Below are 22,867 nucleotides of genomic sequence, written 5' to 3' on the forward strand. Positions count from 1 at the left end.
AGTAGAAAACCCTTCACTGCTTAAAAGACAGTCTTAAAAGTGTGCTGAAGCTAGGTACTCATGGCTATACTTTTATTTTATTTTATTTTATTTGTAGGTAGTGGGGCTTGAACTCTGGGCCTGAGCGCTTTCCCTCAGCTCTTGAGCTCAAGGCAAGCACTCTACCACTTGAGCTACAGCGCCACTTCTGGTTTTCTGGTGGTTTATTGGAGATAAGAGTTTCACAGACTTTCTTGCCCGGGCTGGCTTTGAACCGCGATCCTCATATCTCAGCCTCCTGAGTAGCTAGGATTACAGGCATGAGCCACCAGTGCCCTGCTATCATGGCTATACTTTTAATTCTGGTTACTCAGGATGCTGAGATCTAAGGTTATGGTTTGAAGCTAGTCAGTGAAGAAAAGTCCATGAGGTCTCAACTCCAGTTAACCACCAACAGCCCAAAGTAAAGGTGTGCTTCCATTGTAGAGTGTGAAAAATTCAAGTGAGAGTGCAAGGCCCTAAGTTTAAGCACCAGCCCTGGCATTCAGACAAAAAGTAGTGCACTGAGGTTGGCTATGGATGTGAGGCTTTCTGTGTGTCTATTTTACAATTAGATAGGGCTGATACCTTGTTCACTTAGCAGAGGGGCCCCCACCTAGCTCAGGTGCCAGTGATGGAACTAAGGCTAATTGGTTGAAGAAGAAAGACTGGGACATTATATAACTTTACAGTATGTGACATTATTTTTAGAAATCTTTTCTTTTTGTTGTTGTCGGTCATGGAGCTTGAACTCTGGGCCTGGGCACTGACCCTGAGCTCTTCAGCTCAAGGCAAGTGTTCTACCACTTGAGCCACAGCACCATTTCTGGTTTTCTGGTGGTTAATTGGAGGTAAGAATCTCATGGACTTTCCTGTCTGGGCTGGCTTTGAACTTCAATCCTCAGATCTCAGTCTCCTGGGTAGTTAGGATTACAGGCGTGAGCCACCAGCACCTGGCTTAAAAATCTTATGGCAAAGCTGATGGCTTATGCCTATGATCCTAGCTACCTGGGAGGTTGAGATCTGAGGATCATGGTTCAAAGGTATCCCACATAGACAAATCTGAGAGACTTTGTTCTCTGCTTAACCAGCAAAATGCCAGAAGTGGAGGTATGACTCAACTGGTAGAGCATCAGCTGTGAATGGAAAAGCTGAGGGAAAGCAAGAGGTCCTGAGTTCAAGCCCAGGTCTGCCATCCCTCCCTCCCCCACTAATGTTACTGTTTAGTACATTCTTTTTAGAGAAGAAATTTGGACAAAATAAAACTATCACTCAGCGACACACTGGGGGCTCACACCTGTAATTCAGGAGGCTGAGATCTGAGAATCGGTGTTTAAAGCCAACCCTGAGACTTCATCTCCAATTCACAATGGGCAATAAAAGCCAAACTGGAGGTGTTGCTCACATGATAGAGTGCCAGTTCTGAGTACAAAACAAACAAACAAACACAAATAAGCAAGAGTACAAGGTCCTGAGTTCAAACCTTAGTACTCACACCAAAAACAAAACAAAACCCATCACTTAGGAAGCACAGTCTGTCTTCACACAGCTCCTTTTCCTCCTGACTCTACTGCGAATCCATCAGCCCTCTTTCTGCTCTATTTTCAATTACTTCTCATATCAGACTCAGATGAGCTAGGGAAGGTCAACAGCAATTGATAGATAAGAGTATCTGGATGCACAAATACCCACATGTTTCTTGGCATAGGGTAGAACCTGGATTCAAGCTTAGGTCTCAGTTAACCAGTCCCACTGCCCTTTGCAGTCCCTGAGCCAGCCCCCGAACCAGCCCTGCTGCATTCTCTGGCCTGTCTGTCCTCCATCTGCCGTTTTTGTCCCCATATCCCATGTCTCTGCGTGTCCACATGTGTGTGACAGCTGCCTGGGAGACCCAGGCTGTCTCCACAGTATGGAGAATTGAGGAGCATGATATCTCCCCCTTTCTACTGCCTTCCTGCTTCTCATCCTCCTGAACATGGACTATTTCCCTGCCCTGGGCTGGTCTGGAGGCATCCACAGGAAGAAGTGGTAGAACTAGATGAAAGCTTTGGTCTCCCTGCCACCTGCTTCCCAACCTGATAAGGCTGAGGCCTGATGGGTTTGTTTCCAAAGCCTCACTGTTCCACTCAAAGGTGACACCACTTGCTGAGCCTGCACTGTACTTGGCGTGACTGAAGTGCTGAGGCGCAGTCAGTTCTTGGAGGCGAGCAGGTTCAGTGCAGAGCAAGACCTGAGTGAGAACCTTCCCCGCCCAGCCCAGCCACACAAGGTAGAAGCGGAGCCACAAAGAAGGTGAGCTCCCGGAGGGAGGATGTGGTTTTATGTTTCTTGATGTCTCACATGAAGGGATGTGTTTTAACCTGTGCTTCCCCTAAGGCGGGCAGACCTGTTGGCTATGACCTTGTTAAGAAGAAAAGGGAGAAGATTAGTTGGTTGAGGGAGACAGGTCTTTGAAGATAGGGATTCTATGCAGAGAACTTTGACCCCTACCCCCTTAAAAAAACCCCACTTTTGCCTTGATCCTTAGTCTCCCTCACTCATTACCTCCACCAATGGTAGAATCACCCTGCCCATCATTTGTAAACTGTCTTAAGGAATTTCCTGCTAATATTGGGGTGAACTGTCACTTTTCTTTTTTTTGGTCGGTCGTGGGGCCTGAACTCTGGGCCTGGGCGCTGTCCCTCAGCTCTTCAGCTCAAGGCTAGTGCTCTACCACTTGAGCCACAGCGCCACTTCCAGCTCTTTTCTTTTTGCTTATGTGGTGCTGAGGAATCGAACCCAGGGCCTCATGCATGCAAGGCAAGCGCTCTACCATTGAGCCACCTTCCCAGCCCTGCTGAGGGATCTTTTGAAGTACAAGAGAAAGGTACAAAAACCTTCTGGTTCCAAGCTGGCCTTACCCAGGAGGGTACCATGACCCAGGATCCTGTTAAGAATGCAGTCTCAAGCTGGGTATGGTGTGACCCATACCTCCAATCACCCTAGTTACTCAGGAGGTGCTCAGATAAGAAAAATTGTGGTTCCAGTCCACTCTAGACAAAAAGCTTCCAAAATTCTATCTCAGCCAATACAAAGCTGGGTGCCATCTGGTTCTCTCTGCTGAATCAAGATCTCTGGAGGTGGGCCTTAGAAACTGTGGGGTTATGAGCCAGTGGCACCAGTGGCACACGCCAGAAATCCTAGCTACTCAGGAGGCTGAGAGCTGAGGATTGCAGTTTGAAGCTAGCCCTGGCAGGAAAGTCTATGAGACTCTTATCTCTAATAAACTACTTAGAAAATGCCAGAAGTGGTGCTGTGACTCAAGTGGTAAGTGCTAGGCTTGAGTAAAAAGAAGCTCAGGGACGGTGCCCAGGCCCTGAGTTCAAGCCCCAGGACTGGCAAGAAAAAAATAAAAATAGAAATTGTGGGGGGTCTCTTTCTTCCCTTCTTCCTTCCTTCCTCCCCTTTTTCTTTCTCCCTCTCTTCTCCCTTCCTTCCTTCCTTCCTTCCTTCTTTCCTTCCTTCCTTCCTTCCTTCTCTTTCTTGCCCTCCCTTCCTCCCTCCCTTCCTTTCTTCTTCTCCCTCTCTCTCTCTTTCTCTTCTCCCCCTTTCTTTCTTTTTTTTTTTTTGTTTCTTTCTCTCTTTCCTTGTACTGGAGATTAGGACAGGACCTTACACTGAAGTATATCCCCAGATCAAAAGTTGTATCTTAACAGTCTCTCCATGTGACTCTTCTCAAGGATCTATCTGTAGGGATCTATCTTCTCAAGCTTTCTATCTGTAAACATCAGAATCAAGACCTAGTCACAGAGGATGCCTGTGCTCTAGACTCTTGGACAATGCTAGCCTTTTTGTAGGCAAGGCATTGATGCCCTTCATTTTTTTTTTTTTCTGTTTTTTTGTGCGTGTGTGTGTGTGTGTGTGTGTGTGTGTGTGTGTGTGTTAGATGGGTTAGGTTTCTTGGGAAACACAAGTCCAGGATGACTGTGCCCTTGGGCTGCCCTCAGGACTACATCTGTAAGATAGCATGGGTGGAAAGGTTTGCAGAGTTGGGTTGTAATGCCATTTTATGAATGGCTTTGGCCCACTGGAGGGAATTCTGAAGCCAGGATTGCCCTTTGAGGCAATTGGCTGTGTGTATGTCACTGTCCTGATCAGCTTTGGATGCAAGCTATCCCTAGGGGCTTGTAACCCAGGGGAAGGCAATTGAGCAGAGGCCACGCCCACGAGCGTCACATTTGAGAAGTGTGGGTAGCCATGCCCTGGCATTAAGATAGTGACTGTGCCTTTGTCCTGAAGAGGGGAGCCAAGAACACACACCAGCTGCCTCCTTTGTATCTGCAGATCCAAAGGCCTGCCTGTCTGCAGTCATTTCCCACGTTACTTTGTCTACTTACCTCTCGGGTTGAAGACATGAAAAAAAGACCCTGGATTAGAGGTTAATAGGGACATTTTGTCATATGCCCTGCCATGACTGGTCCTGAGATGCTAACAGATTTTGGGTGGGGGAAGGAAGATCCAGGTACCTTGCTTATCCCCCAGGAGGAGATTATCTGTTAGAATGACAGCTAGGAGCTTCCAGAGAGTTGGGGGAGGGGGAAGGAGGGATAGAAAGTCTGCTGTGGGGACTCTAGGGTACTTGATACACCTGTAGGAACAAATTTACCTCTATAAAGAGTACTTCTGTGAGCTGGGCACTGCTGGCTTACACCTGTAATCCTAGCTCTCTGAGATCTGAAGATCGCAGTTCAAAGCCTGCCAGGCCAGAAAAGTCCCTGTTTGACTCTTATCTCCCAATTAGCTACCAGAAAACTGGAAGTGGAGCTGTGTCTCAAAGTGGTAGAGCACTAGCCTTGAGCAAAAAAAAAAAAAAAAAGTATTTCAGTGTCTTTTAGCAGTTGACTTAACGTGTCCTTTATTTATCTTCTCCAAGATCCTGAGGTCATGGGTCCCCCAGGAACTTGCCCCACCCAATTCAGGCCTTTCTGGAGTAACTAGTGGCATGGCTTTTGTCTCGCAGGGGCCAACACACCCTATGCAGCACAGCCCACCAGCTACGACTATGATGCCCCACTGACCGAGGCCGGGGACCTCACCGGGAAGTATTTTGCTATTCGCAAGGTAATCCAGAAGGTGAGTGCTTCAAAAGGGTGGTGGTGCTTTGAGCTCATTGTGCTCTAGATGACTTCCTGCCTGGAGCCTGCATGTTTAAAAGAGTAGGTGACAAGAAATTACCGCTTGAGTGTCCTTAACACCAACTAGGGGTAAGACTGAGCAAGTTACTCTACTGATGGTGTAAAACTGAGATGATCACACCTGATTAGGAGAGGGCCAAAAAGGACCTTTTAACGCCATCCAGGACCACCTGTTCATACTGAGATGTCCAACAGGTGGTAGCCATTCCCATTGCTTATACTAAAGGCAAGAAAATGTGTGTCCCCTTAAGTAGCTGAAATATTTAGGGCGAAAAAAAGGAACACAGCACCAGCAGAGAGAAGCAATACTCCAGTATTCTACCTGGGGGAAGTGATTGTCAGATCCTTCTGGCCTGCTCTAAACTGCTTAGTCCTGCTAGCAGCATAACCTCTTCAGCTACCTAAAGCACCCAGGTGGGGTTTCCTGTCTCTGCGGTGGAGGAAAAACAAAACAAAACAAAAGAACACCACAGTTTTTCTGCTCAGTCACCTGAGTTTTGAAGTTACACACACACACACACACACACACACACACACACTTTTCTGTCTATAAACGGTCTGGGTTTTTTAAATATAATGTAGTATCAGTTTTAAGCATGGGTTTAAATTCTGTGTTAAGAAGCACTTTAAACAGAGAAAAATGCAATCTAGAATTTGTTCATTTTGTCTAAATCTTCACTTGCAGTTGTGTTGTGACTGGTGCTAATCTTTTATTATGGGTTCAGTCTGGGAAATAAAAGTGATTATCTCCCAAGCTTTCTCTTGTATTTGTTCTCTGTTTCAAAGCTCTCCCGTCCTGCCTTTATATTTCTTTCTTTTATGTGAAGCATAGGTTTTTTGATCCAGCCTTCTCCTTGTCTAGTACATATACAAAGTTGCGCATTTTGCTGCAGTCATAATATGCAATGTACGTTTGTGAAAATGAAACTGGGTAAATTGAGGGGATGGGTGAGGCTGGGAGAAATCAAGCTGCATTGTACTCAGAAACTGACATTTTGAATAGAAGTTCCTTTGTATAACTACTTAAAGATGATTTAAAAAAGAAGAAAGGGACTAGGAATGTGGCTCAGTGGTAGAACAGTGGTAGAATGCTTGCCTAGTATGCATGAAGCCCCAGGTTTGATTCCTCGGTACCACATAAACAGAAAAAGCTGGAAGTGGTGGTGTGGCTCAAGTGGTAGAACACTGGCCTTGAGCACAGAGAGGCTCAGAGACAGTGGCCAGGCCCTGAGTTCAGCCCCAGGATTGGCAAAAAATAAAAATAAAAAAATAAATTAATAAAAAAGAAGAAAGAGCCAGGCACCTGTAATCCTCACACTGTAATCCTTAGCTACTCAGGAGGCTGAGATACAAGGATTGAGGTTCAAAGCAAGCCCAGGTAGAAAAGTCCATGAGACTCTTATCTCCAATTAACCATCAAAAAACCAGAAGTGGTGCTGTGGCTCCAGTGGTAGAACGCTAGCTTTGAGCTGAAGAGCTGAGGGACAGTGCCCTGGCCCAAAGTTCAAGCCCCATGACAGACCAAAAAGAAGAAGAAGAGGGAAGAGGAGGAGGAGGAGGAGGAAAGAAGGAAAGAAGGAAGGAACGAAGGAAAAAGGAAGAAGAGCTGGGTGCTGGTGGCTCACGCCTATAATCTTGGTTGCTCAGTAGGCTGAAATCTGAGGATCAAGTTCAAAACTAACCCAAGCAGGAAAATCCATGAGACTCTTATCTCCAATTAGCCACCTGAAAACCAGAAGTAGAGCTGTGGCTCAAAGTGGTAGAGTAATAGCCTTGGGCAAAAGAGCTCAAGGACAGCACCAAGGTCCTGAGATCAAGACTCACGACTGACAAAAAAAAAAAAAAGAAAGAAAGAAAAACTCAGAGTTAATACATTCTCTTCCAGTACCACTATAGGTCTGTCTCCTTTATTTATATGTTTATTTATGTAATATATATATATAATGATTATATAATTATTTGCTTTTGTTTTATATTAATTTTATTGTCAAGGTAATATACAGAGGGGTTACAGTTACATAAGTATGGTAGTGATTACATTCTCTTTTTTTTTTTTCTTGGTCGGTCGTGGGGCTTGAACTCTGGGCCTGGGCGCTGTCCCTCAGCTCTTCAGCTCAAGGCGAGTGCTCTACCACTTGAGCTACAGCGCCACTTCCGGTTTTCTGGTGGTTTATTGGAGATAGGAGTCTCACGATCTCTCCTGCCCGGGCTGGCTTTGAACCGTGATCCTCAGATCTCAGCCTCCTGAGTAGCTAGGATTACAGGCGTGAGCCACCAGCGCCCGGCTAGTGATTACATTCTTATCTAACTTGTTATACCTTCCCCCATTTTTCTTCCTCCCTCCTTCCCTCCCTAATCTCCCCCACCCCAAGCTGTACAGATCATTTCCAACATATTGTCTTGTGAGTATTGCATAATTATTTGCTTTTGAAATTGAACCTTGAAATGTTCAGAAATGTGGGTGGTGTAGGGCTTTTCTTATTTTTCTTTTTGTTTGCATTTGAGATAGGGTCTCACTGTATTGCCCAGGTTGGTCATAAACTCCTAAACTCAAGAGATTTTCCTATCTCAGCCTTCTGAGTAGATGGAGCTATAAGCGCCAGCTACTAGGCCCAGCCCATTACTACTAATTAATGCTAATTAAGCATTAGTATTTTCCTAGTTCTCTTGACTTGTAGCATATTTGTATTCTGATTAGAGAATGTTTTCTGAATGAAGCCCTTTAAATTCATTGAGCCTTGTCTCTGAGCCCACCATATGCCAGGATTAATAGATCATCATGTAATTGAAAATAATGTATATGGGCTGGGGAAGCTGTTCAGTGGTAGAGTGCTTGCCTTGCATGCATGAGGCCCTGGGTTCAATTCCTCAGCACCACATAAGCAGAAAAAGCCAGAAGTGGAGCTGTGGCTCAAGTGGTAGAGCACTAGCCTTGAGCTGAATTGCTGAGGGACATTGCCCAGGCCCAGAGTTCAGGCCCCATGACCAACCAAAAAAGAAAAGAAAGAAAGAAAGAAAGAAAGAAAGAAAGGAAGAAAGAGAAAGAAAGAAGATAATGTGTATTTTATAGTTGGGTGTGATATTCTATGTACTTGTTTGTTAGATTAAGCTTATCAATGTGGGGGCTGGGAAGGTGGCTCAGTGGTAGAGTGCTTGCCTTGCATTCATGAGGCCCTGGGTTCAATTCCTCAGCACCACATAAGCAGAAAAAGCTGGAAGTGGTTCTGTGGCTCAAGTGGTAGAGCGCTAACCTTGAGCTGAAGAGTTCAGGGACAGAGCCCAGGCCCAGAGTTCAGGCTCCATGACAGACAGGAAAAAAAAAGCTTATCAATGGTTCCATTGACATCTTTGATGTGCTTTTATTTATTCTATCATTCTTTAATAAATACATAATATCTTTAGGTTACTTTATTAGGTTTATGCAAACTGAGAATTAAACTCCCCAGTCTCATGATACAGTCTTCAAACTTTAGTAATATTTTAGCTCTATAGGATTTTTTTTGGTTATTAATAATTTAATCTATGAACATAATGCCCTTGAAGTAGTTTTTGTGATTGAATTTGGGATGAATTGTAATGTCTTAGAGGCTATGCTGTTTACTGGGTGGCAGCAGGGGTGGGGTTGGGGAGGAAGAGTGCCAAGAGAAGGCTATCTCGGGCCTGTTTTGTTGGTCTAGACTTGGTTTTGTATGTGTATTTTAGTTAATATTATCAAGTATTAAGGGTTAAGTCTTAATGCTAAAAGTAAAAAGTAGAAAATAATCCCTATAGAAATGTCCTTCTGTTAGTTTTTAGGAAAAACTGTCTCCTAGGAGTGAATTATCTCAGCGTGTCTGGAGAGATGGTGAGGGGGAAGAGGAAGGTGGGGGAAGGGCTCTGTTAGCATCGCCACATCTAGAAGATGTGCGTTTTTGGTAAAATACTTACATTGTACACAAAGCTCTCATTATTTCAGAACATCTAATCTTTATAGATATCCTGAGATAATGTATGGTAAAAAGTAGAAGTAGTGAATTAAATAACTTGTAAATACCTGTTACAATCAGCAGATCCATCTTGGATGGATTGTGCCACCTCTGGGCAATGAAGTCAGGACTTACTTAGAGGCTGGCAGCAGAGGGTAGGAATAGGAAGCCTGCAGGGAGAGAGATGTGTGCAGGTGTGCTCAGAATTTTACTTTGATTAGAACCATTGATGTATATGGTTCTGGTTGTCCCCTAGGTATACATATATTTAGTAGAAACATTCTTGCTAATATTTTAATAGTATGCTATAAGCCTACTAATGAGTTTAGAAATTGCTTAGTATATCTTGCTTTATGTCTCTTTAAATTGAGCATAAAGGAAATTCAGTATTTTAATTGTAACTCTGCCAATACTTCTGTCTAGAAGCCTGTTGCTGTTTTTGTCTTCAGTGAAATTTTTATCCCTAAGAAAAGCAGGAATGCATTTTTTTTAACCAAACAGATTGAGTTTGTGTAGTTTATTCTTGGTTATCAAAATATTCATGTAGCTTTGGGATTTTGAATTGGTGAATTTGTAACATTTGGAAAAGCATGACACAAACCATAGATCTGTTACCTAAAAAGGGATTGGTGTATGTACATGGAGGATCTAGACAGTCATGTCCACCTGAACTGCTTGTGGCAGTAATACTTTGCACTTTGCGAATATGTTTTCTGTAACTCACATGTTAAATAAAGGTTATTTAAAAAAAAATAATTTAATCTATGTTATTAATATGGCTTACTGTATTCTTTTTGTTTGTGGTGTTTATGGGGCTTGAACTCAGGGCCTGAATACTGTCCCTGAGCTCTTTTGCTCAAGTCTAGTGCTCTATCACTTTGAGCCATAGCTCCACTTCTGGTTTTCTGGTAGTTGATTGGAGATAAGAGTCTCACAGGGACTTTTCTACCTGGACTGGCTTTGAACTGCGATCCTCAGATCTCAGCCTCCTGAGTAGCTAGGATTATAGGCATGAGCCACCAGCACCCGGCATGTAATCTTTTTAGTTAGCATTTACTGACATGTCTTTTTGTGTGTATTTGTATGAGTTGATACTGGGTCTTGAGCTCTCATTCTTGTTTGGCTTTTTAACTCAGGTCTAGTGCTCTGCCACTTGAACCACACCTCTACTTCTAGCTTTTTGCTGGTTAATTGGAGAGAAGAATTTCACAAACTTTTTTTTTCTTCCTGGGATAACTTTGAACTATGATCTTCAGATCTCAGCCCCCTAAACAGCTAAGATTACAGGTGTGTGCCTTTGGCACCCAACATGTTTTTTTCAGTGCTTTTATTTTAACCTTTAATTTTAATATTTTCATATTATTTTCTTTATGTGTGTCCTTATAAACAGAACATAACTAAATTTAAGCATCCAGTGTGAAAATTTGTGCTTTCTTTTAACTGGTGAATATATTAATATATTCATTCTCATTTATTATTATAACTCTCTTTTCTTTGGTGGTACTAGGATTTTTAAAATTTATTTTATTTATTTTTGTCAGTCCTGGGGCTTGAACTCAGGGCCTGGGCATTATCCTTGAGCTTCTTTTGCTCAGGGCTAGCACTCTACCGTTTGAGCCACAGCACCACTTTGAGTTTTTTTCTGTTCATGTGAGACTGAGGAATCAAACTCATGGATTCATGCCTGCTAGGCAAGCACTCTACCATTAAGCCACATTCCCAGCCTCGGTGGTACTAGGACTCAGAGCTTTGTATTTGCTGGAAAGGTACTCTATTACATGAGCCATTACTTCAGCCCTCTTCTTTTTTCCACTGTTGGGATTTGAACTCAGGGTCTCACACTTGTTTGGCTTGTGTCCTCACTTATGCTTTACCACTTGAGCCACCTCTTCAGCGCAACTTTTTGTTATTTTGGAGATGGAGTCTTGCAGGCTATTCTGCCCAGGCTGGCTTTGAATTACAATCCTTCAATTCTCAGCCCCCTAAGCTATGATTGCTGTGTGAGCCCACAGCACTTGGCTTGTAATTCTTGGCACATGTAGATAATCAGCTGTCTTACGTTGAATTTCTACTTGTCTTTCATCCATTTATTGTTTTCTTTTGGATGGTTTGAATGTGGTGTTTTTGTTTTCTTGCTTCCTTCTTCTAATGTGGATGTTATTTTCTTAGTGGTTACTCATTGAAGTGTAATATAGCATTCCCAGAAAAGCACACCTTCTATGTTTATACCTCAGTGAATTTATGCAAAGTGAACACAGAATTATGGTCAACGCCCAGCAACCCAGGAGTCTGTCGGTGCCTCTTCTCATCCTTGCTCCCACCTACCTACTCTGAGCTTACTACTCTACTGATCATAGATTCATTTTTACTATTTTGGACATTATGTAAATGATTTTGTCAAGATGCATACCTAGGTACCTGGCTCTCAATAAACTTTAGGATTGTTTATTCATTTGTTTTTAGTAAGTACTGGGGTTTGAACTCAGGGTATCGCACTTGCTTGGCTAGTGTTCTACCACCTGAGCCATGCCTTCAGCACAACTTTTTTTTGGGGGGGGGGGTCCGGTTGTGGGGCCTGAACTCTGGGCCTGGGCGCTGTCCTTCAGCTCTTCAGCTCAAGGCTAGTGCTCTACCACTTGAGCCATAGCACCACTTCCGGCTTTTTTCTTTTTGCTTATGTGGTACTGAGGAATCGAACCCAGGGCCTCAGGCATGCAAGGCAAGCACTCTACCACTGAGCCAACTTCCCAGCCCTTCAGCACAACTTTTTGCTGGTTATTTTGGAGATGGAGTCATGCAGATTTTTCTGCCTGGGCTGGCCTTGAAATGAAGAGCCATTGACAAGTTGGGCAGAGCAATTAAAATTTTACTCAGGCTGCTGTACTGACAGACAGCTTTGGAAGAAAAGGCAAAAAAGGCAGAGGTGTAGCAGGAAGGCTAAGTAGAGACTAACTAGAAGGTTTGGTGGCCTTTTCTGTGAGAGAAGATCATGGCTGGTAAAGGCAGAAAGAAATACGTAGGTCAGGTCATGTTATGCCAGCGGAACTGCCAATACTAGAGGCTTACACCTGTAATACTATCTATTCAGGTTGAGATATGAGGATTGAGGGTCAAAGCCAGCCTAGTCAGAAAAAATCTGTGAGACTCTTATCTCCAATTAACCACAAAAAGGCTGGAAATGGAGCTTAAGTGGTAGAACATTAGCCTTCAGCAAAAATGTTAAGGGACAAAGCTAAGGGACAAAGCCCTGAGTTCAAGCCTCAGGAGTTGGGGGACCCCAAGGACAAAGTTGTCATTTCTGCGGGAAGGTGAGTCTTAGAAGTGGTAGTCTAACATATCTAATACATGTGCTGGTTGAGTTGTAGGTTATATTTCAGAACTTGTGGCAAAGATCTAGTACCTATGTCTTAGTGCCACTCCTTCATTATTATTATTTTTTTGTTAGTCATGGGGCTTGAACTCTGGGCCTGGGCACTGTCCTCAGCTCTTCAGCTCCAAGGCTAGCGCTCTACCACTTGAGCCACAGCACCCCTTCTGGCTTTTTCTACTTATGTAGTGCTGAGGAATTGAACCCAGGGCCTCATGCATGCTAGGCAAGCACTCTACCACTGAGCCACCTTCCCAGCCTCCCCCACCCCCCCTTTTTTTGATAGTCCTGGAACTTGAACTCAAGGCCCAGGTGCTGTCCTTGGACTTTGCTGTATAAAGTTAGTGCTCTACTACATGAGCCACAGCTCTACTTGTGTCGTGTGTTGTGTGTGAGTGTGAGCGTGTCTGTGTGTGTTGTTAATTGGAGATAATAGTCTCATAGACATTCCTGCCTGGGCTGGCTTTGAATTATGATTCTGAGACTCAGCCTTCTGAGTAGCTAGGGTTACAGGCGTGAGCCACCTAAACTGGCATCATTCTTTTTAATTTGCTTTTGTTGTTTTTTTGTTTTTGTAGTACTGTGGTGTGAACTGAAGACCTCACACTTGTTAGGGTGGTACTTTACCACTTGAGCCACACCCCCAGCCTTCTTTTATTCTTTATTCCTTCCTGTAGTTTGGTCTGCATTTGAGATTACTTTCCTTTTACATGAATTGTACCCGTTAGCATTTCATTTATTGATCAAAATACCTTAATATTCTGTCTCTGTCTCTCAGTCACTCTCTGTATGAGACATTTATTTATTTATTTATCTATTCATTTATTCATTTATTTTTGTGTGAGTAATGGGGCTTGAACTCAGGGCCTGGGCACTGACCCTGAGTGCTTTTGCTCAAGCCTAGTGCTCTACTACTTTGAGCCACAGCTCCACTTCCCATTTTCTGGTGGTTAATTGTAGATAAGAGTCTTATGGACTCTCCTGCCTGGCCTGGCTTTGAACTGTGATCCTCAGATCTTAGCTTCCTGAGTAGCTAGGATTACAGGTGTGAGCCACCAGCACCCAGCTTGCACTAGAATTTGAATGCAAATCCTCATACTAGCTGAGCAAGTGCTCTACCATTTGAGCCACGCCCCAAACCCTTTTTTGGTTTGCTTAGTTTTTGGATACAGTCTCAAAGTTTTGCCTGGGCTATCCTGGTCCAGGGTCTTCCTATTTATGCTTCCTATGTAGCTAGGATGACAGACACACACCCCAATGCCAAGCTTGTGTGTTGACACAGGTTTTTGCTGTTTCTAGTTAAGCTAGTCTCAAAACCACAATTCTCCTGGTCTTCATCTCCTCAGTAGCTGGAATTACAGGCATGAGCTGCCATCTCTGACTACCTTAGTTCTTAGGTCTGAAGATGTCATTTCTTCCTCATTTTTTCTGCACTGACAGATATTTCTTGTCAGCATATTTAGATACTTATTCAAACAAGCATCTTTAGATGTTTATGTAGCATTCTGATATTAGCTTCAACCTTTAACTTCCTTTTACTTTGTATGACAATCTCAATATCTTTAGATATCTCTTCTAATTCCATTGTTTCTCCTTTTGCAGCTATAAATTCTGAGGTTAAACTTTTTTTTTTTCGGTTGTGGGGCTTGAATACAGGGCCTGGGTGCTGTCCCTAAGCTCTTTTGCTTCTTTCTTCTTTCTCCTTTCTTCTTTGTCTTGGGGCTTGAATTCTGGGCCTAGGGGCTGTCCCTGAAATCTTCAGCTCAAGGCTAGTATTCTACCACTTGAGTCACAGCACCACTTCTGATTTTCTGGTAGTTAATTGGACTTTGGACTTTCCTGCCCAGGCTGGCTTTAAACTGTGGTCCTCAGATCTCAGCCTTCCAAGAAACTGAGCCACTAGTACCCTCTGGTAGCCTTATTTCTATGTGACACTTCAATAACCTGAGGTATTTCTAACCATCTCCTTGGGAATGAAGTCCAGGTAGAGGCTGAGACTTCATGTGGAATGCCAGGGAGAAGGACAGCAGGCCCCCCAAAAGATAACCCCAGAGGTTCCTACATATTCTTCTACTAGTGAGCAGAGTAAGACAGACACACAAAGTAGACCAGCTTTAGAAATGAAAGTGGTAGGTTGCAGGCTAATATCTAGTCATCATTTCCCTCCTTTTCTTTCTTTTCTTTTTCTTTTTCTTAGTATTTCAGGTTTGGAAGAAAGACTTAGCCTACTTCAAAAGATTTAGTGGGAGGGAAGAAGGGAAAGGATAGCGTTGACACCCCCCCCCACCCCAAATGTAATCTTTACCTGACTTGTGTAACTTATAACTCCTCTGTACATCATCTTTATAATAACAATAATTAAAAAGAAAGATTTAGGCTGGGAAGGTGGCTCAGTGGTAGAGTGCTTGCTTTGCATGCATGAGCCCTTGGGTTCGATTCCTCAGTACCACATAAGCAGAAGAAAAACCAGAAGTGGTGTTGTGGCTCAAGTGGTAGAGCTCTAGCTTTGATCTGAAATGCTGAGGGACAGGGCCCAGGCCCAGAATTCAGGCCCCACGACTGGCAAAAAAAAAAAAAAAAGATTCAGTGGGCTGGGCACTGGTGGTTCATATCTAATCCTAGCTACTCAGGAGGCTGAGATCTGTAGTAAGAGTCCATGTGACTCTTACTTCCAGTTAACCACCCAAAAAGCAAGAAGAGGAGGTATGGACTCTCTCATGAGCCTTTATAGACATTCAGTTGGCTGATTGGTTAAGGTGTATATGAAATATTTGCTTGCATGTAGGAAAGGAAACTGAAGGATGACTACCTCCAAATAGAGCTCTGGTGATTCAAAGATTTAAGGAGTGGAAAATGTCTCCTTTTGAATCAATTTCAGGAGGAGGGATGTTAGACAGTTATAGGCAGTATCTTTCACTCACGTGGACTTAGGAGATGAGGCTTTGCAGGCAGACTACATTAGCCTGTGCTCAGTGGTGAAGGGCTGAAGGGCACAGAAAGACCTTTGCATGACAGTCTTGAAGCCATGACGAAGTTTATGACATTTGCATTTTCTGAGATAGTCCTCTTTGGTGTGGGTAAATCTCAACCAGACATGGTTAACACTTTGACTTTGAGGATGAACTATAATACTACAGGGCAGTGTCCCCTCCTTCTGCTGAATTTCTTTTTATGCTTTTGAATACATTTAAAACTTGTTTTAAAAGCTGCATGCTGGTGGTTCATGCCCATAAACTACTTGGGAGGCTACTTGGGAGGTCTAGAGGAGGATCGAAGTTTGAGGCCAGCCTAGGCAGGAAAGTTCATTAGGTTCCATCTCCAAAGTTGTCTGCAAATGAACAGGGCTGGAGGCTGGCATTAAATTACAGAGTACAGGGCTGGGAAGGTGGCTCAGTGGTAGAGCGCTTGCCTTGCATACCTAAGGCCCTGGGTTTGATTCCTCAGCACCACATAAGCAGACAAAAAAAAAAAATTGTAGAGTACTTGTTTAACAAGTTCAAGGGCTAGGAAGGTGGCTCGTGGTAGAGTGCTTGCTTTGCATGCCTGAGGCCCTGGGTTCGATTCCTCAGCAACACATAAGCAAAGAGAAAAAAGTCGGAAGTGGCGCTGTGGCTCAAGTGGTAGAGCACTAGCCTTGAGCTGAAGAGCTGAGGGACAGCGCCCAGGCCCAGAGTTCAGGCCCCACAACCGGACCCCCCCCCCCAAAAAAAAGTTCAAGGACCTGAGTTCAAACCCCAGTACTGCCCCCCTTTGCTTCTTTAAAAAATAAAAAGCCTCGCTTTGAGTTTTATTCCAGAAAGGCAATGCCTATGTGCCTCTGATCATATAAGATAATATTTATAGTTGGGTACTGGTAGCTCACACTTGTAATCCTAACTATTCAGGAGCCTGAGATCTAAGGATCACTGTTCAAAGCCAGCCCAGGCAGGAAAGTCTAAGAAACTCTTTTTTTCCTTTCTTTTTGGTCAGTCATGGGGTTTGAACTCTAGGCCTTGGGCACTGTCCCTAAGCTCTTCAACTCAAGGCCACCACTTGAGCCACAGCGCCACTTCCAGCCATTTCTGTTTATGTGGTGCTTAGGAATGGATCATGTATGTGAGGCAAACACTCTACCACTGAGCCACCTTCCCAGCCCCTCTAAGAGACTTTTTATCTCCAAGTATCACCAGAAAACTGGAAGTAGATCTGAGGCTCAAAGTGGTAGAATGCTAGACTTGAGCAGCACCCAGGCCCTGAGTTCAAACCAGTGAGAAACAACAACAACAAAAAAGAAGATAATATTTATCTAAATTAACTCCAGGAAATGGAAACAAGAAGTTTTTTTGTTGTTGTTTTTTTTTTGTATTGTTTTGTTTATCTGTCTTTGGGAAGTTAAAGGAGAGACATAAAAACAGAGGGGAAAAAAGACTTGTTCTACTGTTGGGTGCAAGTGGCAGGGGCAGGCGTACTCTTTCCGGTTAGGTTAAGTCGGTGTCTTCGTTGTTTGAAGGACGTTGGCTGTCGAATTTGTGACTTTGGCAAAGATTGACATCATGGCAGACGCAGAAAATGAAGGCCAATTCCAGTTCACTGGTATTAAGAAGTATTTCAACTCATATACTCTCACGGGTAGAATGAATTGTGTACTGGCCATATATATAGGCATTGCTTTGCTGGTCTTATGCTTTAAGTTAAGGTCTAAAAAGACTCCAACTGTGAAAGCAACATAAATGGATTCTACGTATTCTCTGAGCTCATCTGTTAAATTCCCAAGCCTGGAGAAGCTAATGTCAACTCATCATGTATACTCAATTTGTACAATATTATGAACCTGGAAAAAAAAAAGACTTGTTCTAGATAGGTACTGGTGGCACGCCTGTAATCCTAGCTACCTGGAGGCTGAGAGATCTGAAGATCATATTTCAAAGGCAGCCCAGGCAAGAAAGTACATGAGACTTTTATCTCCAATTAACCACCTAGAGGCTGGGAGTAGAGGCATGGCTCAATTAGTAGAGCACCAGCCTTCAGAAAAAGCTAATGAACAGTGCCCGGGCCCTGAGTTCAAGCCCCAGTAGCTACACACATACACACACACACACACACACACACACACACACACACACACACACACACACACACACACACGTTTTGTTCCAGAGTTTAGCTGGCCAAGGACAGTGATTTTTCCCTGAGTTCAAGCCCCAGTAGCTACACACACACACACACACACACACACGTTTTGTTCCAGAGTTTAGCTGGCCAAGGACAGTGATTTTTCCCTGAGTTCAAGCCCCAGTAGCTACACACACACACACACACACACACACACACACACACACACACGTTTTGTTCCAGAGTTTAGCTGGCCAAGGACAGTGATTTTTAGTACTTTCAAAGCTTAAGGAAACCAGGTCTGAGGTACTCACCTATAATCCCAGCACTGAATGATCACAAGTTCACAGTCTAGAATATATTAAAAAACTGACCAAATTTCTGTGCTCTAGCTAGGATTATAAGGTATATACTACTACACTTGGCTAATGCCTTTTTTTTTTTTTTTTTTTTTGCTGGTCATGGGGCCTGAACTCCGGGCCTGGGCGCAGAGTTCAGCTAATGCCTTCTTTTAATGTCACAGAAATGCAGATTCATAGAACATTAGAAACACAAAGAACTTTTTCATTGAAAGTTCTTATTGTATTCATCTCTTTTCTGTTCCAAAATATTATAAGATGATAAAGGATTTATGGGGGTGGGAATACTGAGTGTTGAACTCAGGGCCTTGTGCTTGCCAGTCAAGCATTCTAATGGCCTAGCCATGCTGTCTCAAATGTATACCCAGGTTCTCTTGGACCAAGATCTGCCTATTCATGCTTCCCACAGAGCTAGGATAACAGGTCCAAACCACTGTACCTTGCTACAGGTTGTGACAGGGACTCATACTTATCTCTGGGTTTACCTGGAACCTCAGTCCTCCTGATCTCAGCCTACCATGTAGCTTGCCATGACAAAAGAAGGGAAATTTTTAAAAATGAAGTCAACCAAAGGAAAGATGTCTATGCATGAGGGATTTCAAAAGATCACTAGAGAAAGGAAGTAGAGCCCGGTGCTGGTGGCTCATGCCTATAATCCTAGCTACTCAGGAGGCTGAGATCTGACGATTGTGGTTCAAAGCCAGCCTAGGCAGGAAAGCCTATGAGATTCTTATCTCCAATTAACCACCAGAAATCCGAAGTGGTGTTGTGGCTTAAGTGGTAGAGCACTCACCTTGAGCTGAAGAGCTCAGGAACAGCATTGCTAGGTTGGGGCCTAGAGCTGGGTACCAGTAGCCCACAGTTGTAATCCTAACTACTCAGGAGGCTGAGATCTGAAGATTGTGGTTTGAAAAGCCAGCCCAGCTAGCAAAGTCTATGAAACTCTCATCTCTAATTAGCCACCAAAAGGCTGGAAGTAGAAGGGTAGCTCAAGGGTTAGATCTCTAGCCATGAGTGAAAAAGCCAAGGGAGAGCACAAAGCCAAGAGTTCAAACCCTACCACTGGCACAAAAAGAAATAAAGAAGTGAGACCTAATGGAAGGTCCTTAGATCAATTAAGGTATTTTTCTTAGAACTTTGGTAGTTTGTTTTCCCAAGGTAGTTATTATGAAAATGTGAGCCTGGCCCCACTAGGCCTCTGTGGCTTCCTGTTGTGAAGTAAGATCTCTTCCTTCTGCATGTGTTCCCACTATCCATCACAAGATTCTCCCCAAAGTTTATTCTGCTACTCTACCCTTGCTGCAGTGATCTGTAAGCCAAGTAAACCTCTTTTCTTTATAAAGCTAGCCTGCCTTAGGTATTTTGTTACAGTCATGGCAATGCAGGCACATAACTGAGTACAATACAAGGTATAACATAATTGAGCTGGAAATGAGACAGTTAATTAACCCCAATGTATTTCTCATCTAGTCTTTTATTCCTCTGTCCCTCAGATAGTTCATCAGGGAGGGACTATTTCCACTAGTCAAAAAAAGAGAATTTTTTTCCTTTAATTGTGTGTCGGGGAGAAGGGGGCGCAGGCCAGGGGCAGTTACTGGGGTTCGGACTCAGGGACTGGAATCTGTCCTTAAGATCTTTTGCTCAAGGCAAGCACTCTACCACTTGAGCCACAGCACCACTTCTGGTTTTCTGGTGGTTAATTGGAGATAAAAGTCTCACGGACTTTTCTGCCCCAGCTGGCTTTGAGCCATGATCCTCGCTCTCAGTCTCTTGAGTAGCTATGATTACAGGCAGGAGCCATTGGCACCCGGCCTACAAATCTTTTTCTTTAAAAATAGTTTTAAAAGCAAACAACCCAAGGGCAAAGACCTTCCACCTGATATGACTCTATTAAATCACCCTAAAACAGAGTTGCCAGGTGAGCAAGACTTGCTCTTTTACAGAACAGGACTGCTAGATAGGATGATTCTGGAAAAGTTAATACATCTCTTGGCATTGTCACTACATGTGAACAACCATAAATACTGCAATAGGAAATAGACCAAGATGAAATAAACAGAAAAATAATTTTAGAGGCAACAAAGAACTTAAGAATCAGGAAAGGCCTTAAGTGAAACTGCTCAAATTTTGTGAGCATATTGGATATAATACATACTTAATAACATTTTTTCAGCTTTTTACTTAAGATAGTTCCAAAGTTAAAAGTTATATTCCCTACTCAAGTTTACCCATATCAGTATTTCATTCTGTTCCATTATTGTGTTTATTCTCTCCCTTGTATGTATGTATGTGGGTAAGCCATTGGAAAATTGAATACAACACAGTCCTTTACTCTTAAATACTTCAGGGGTGTGTGTGTGTGTGTGTGTGTGTACGTGTGTGTGTGTGTGTGTGTGTGTGTGTGTGTCCTGGAGCAAGTCCTGGAGCTTGAACTCAGGGCCTATGCACTGTCCCTGAGCTTTTGTGCTCAAGACTAACACACTACCACTTAGGCCACAGCTCCACTTCTAGCTTTGTTGTATAATTGGGGGTAAGAGTCTCATGGACTTTCCTACCATATTTGCTTCAAACTGCAATCTTAAATCTCAGCCTCCTGAGTAACTAGGATTATACTGCCAGGCTTTTATACGTTTTATAAGAATTTGAAAATATTCTCCCTAGTCATCACTCAGGGCCGGGATGCTGCCTTTGAGCTTTTTTGCTTAAAGCTAGCACTCTACCACTTGAGCCACAGCTCCACTTGAGGGGTTTTTTTTTGGTGCTTAATTGGAGGTAAAAGTCTGGTGGACTTTCCTGCCTGAGCTGGCTTTGAACTGTGATCTTCAGACCTCAGCCTCCTGAGTAGCTAGAATTGCAGGCCTGAACTCCGAGCATCTAGCCTCATGCTCATCTTTGCCATTTGTTTCAAGCCTTTGGTTCTAGAATTATCTGTATGATTCCCAGAATAAGTCCTTTGTACCTTTGCCTTCCAGGAATCACCAGCCCTGAGCTTTGAATTTTTGGCCTCCCTTTTGGAAAAACAAATTTTAAGGATCAGTTTTTGATGGATTAACCGTTTTTTTTTCTTTTCTCGCTCTCTTTTTTTTTTTTGTTTTTTGTTTGTTTTTTTTGGTCTTGTTTATAGTTTGAAGGAATTCCAGAAGGACCTATTCCTCCATCTACACCCAAATATGCGTATGGAAAAGTTGTTCTGGAAAAGGTAAGTAATACATAAATAAAATACATAAATAACAGCAGTGCTGGGAGGAAGCCAGGAGCGAGGAAGTAGAACTCAGCTGCAGTGGGTCGAGGTGCTGGCCAGGGAAAGGCTCGTGAGCTTTCTGTGAATTGGGTTTCAGTGAGCCTGGGAGTGGGTGCTGTTTCTGGGGAAATGGAGAGGAGAAGATGAGAAGATAATGCGTGCATGTTGACAGGAAGCACACGTTTGCACAAAGTGGAGTAGTGGGCATTCTCAGGTAATTCTGTTCAGTTTTCAGCTTTCCCGGGCAGGGCTAGGACTCTGGATATGACAGGCCATCTCATTATTCTGGCCTGAGAAGCTGGTCTCCATAATTTTCCCTATCCACTTGTTTTGGGGGCAGTTCAGGGTTTGAACTCAGGCTGGTGCTCCACCACTTGAGCTATGCCTCCAGCCCAGTTTTATTGTGGTTGTTTTCAAGATAAGGTCTTATGAACTTTTCTGCCAGGCTGGCCAAAAGCCATGAGCCTTCCACTTTCAGCCTCTCAATGAGCCACCATTGCCAGATTATAATTTTCCTTTTGTGTGTGTATGTGTACATGTATGTTTGTGCACATATGCCAGTACTGAAAATTGAACTCAGGGACTAGCGCTGTCCTCAAGTTTAAAAAGCCCTTACCACAGCTCCACTTCCTGCTCTTTTGGTGGGCAGTTAGAGCTGAATCTCATGGACTATCCTGCCCCATCTGGCTTCAAACCATGATCCTCAGATCTCAGCCTCCTTAGTAGCTAAGGTTACAGCTATGAGTCATCAGTACCTGGCATTTTGCTCTTTTTTAAGGAATTTCCCCAAGTTGTGGAATTTTGATATCTCTTGTCATATTATACTTAGCTTCAATTCAAAATCCTGTCCTAACTTTTATGGCCTATGACTTAATTAGAAAATGAGACATGGGGGAAAGGCTAGAAACCAACCATAAATTAGAATTACGATAATCTTTTTCGACATCCTACCTTCTTAAGTAATATAAGCCAATTTTTTTTAAGAGGAGGATGCTGGGCACTGGTAACTCATGCCTGTAATCCTAGCTATTCAGGAGGCTGAAATCTGTCCAAGGATTGTACTTCAATGCCTGCTCAGGCAGGAAAGTCCATGAGACTGTTATCTCCTCATTAATCACACAAAAAGTATAGCTGTGGCTCAAATACTAGAGCACTAGCTTTGAGCACTCGAGCCCAGAGTTCAAGCTCTGGTACTGGCAAAAAAATAAATAAGAAGGGAGGGATGATCATCTTAATTGTAGAAAAGACTAAAAGATCTTAATAGAAATGACTTTATCCAAATTCAATTTGTTTTGGCACTCTGTGTCCTCAGGTTTTCCCCTTATAATCCCTAACTCCTACATATATTTACAAGAAGAGAAACCATGAACAGTTACTTATTTCTTAAAAAATCTTGAGATTCTAAAATAGCATTGTAAGTTTTTATCTTGAAGCAAAATGCCAAACCTGATTGTATGATTTTTCCATTCAGGAAGCCTTCTGATCTGGTTGCTTGAACTGTCGTAATAGTTTCCACCTGGCGTTAGGTCTGTGTGCTACATTCTTCAAAGTCTGTGATCTGATAGGCATCTCCCTTTAGATCAATCAGACATTAATCACACTTACAAAGGGAGAATTTTCTAGTTGTTCACTGCCATAGCTACTAAAGGAAA

At 43.2% G+C, this 22,867-nt stretch overlaps 2 protein-coding genes across 2 annotated transcripts in view; both read left to right on the top strand.

Moving 5' to 3' along the window:
* Positions 1-22,867, top strand: part of Glb1 (galactosidase beta 1) — a 108,993-nt gene that overhangs the window by 55,619 nt on the left and 30,507 nt on the right. The window contains exons 10-11 of the mRNA XM_042666401.1: positions 5,018-5,130; positions 21,099-21,173. Of these exons, the coding sequence (XP_042522335.1) occupies positions 5,018-5,130; positions 21,099-21,173 (188 nt within the window). The remainder of the gene's footprint in view (positions 1-5,017; positions 5,131-21,098; positions 21,174-22,867) is intronic.
* Positions 16,966-17,256, top strand: LOC122096020 (ATP synthase membrane subunit K, mitochondrial-like). The gene has a single exon (XM_042666404.1). The coding sequence runs from the start codon at positions 17,057-17,059 to the stop codon at positions 17,231-17,233; it is 177 nt and encodes a 58-aa protein (XP_042522338.1). The 5' UTR covers positions 16,966-17,056; the 3' UTR covers positions 17,234-17,256.

This window comes from Dipodomys spectabilis, unplaced genomic scaffold (genome assembly GCF_019054845.1).
Source record: "Dipodomys spectabilis isolate Male_0828 unplaced genomic scaffold, ASM1905484v1 ptg000365l, whole genome shotgun sequence".
In the NCBI taxonomy this organism is placed as follows: Eukaryota; Metazoa; Chordata; class Mammalia; order Rodentia; family Heteromyidae; genus Dipodomys; species Dipodomys spectabilis.

Excerpts from the sequence above, each read along its gene's own strand:
- LOC122096020 (XM_042666404.1), top strand. The coding sequence starts at position 17,057 with ATGGCAGACGCAGAAAATGAAGGCCAATTCCAGTTCACTGGTATTAAG.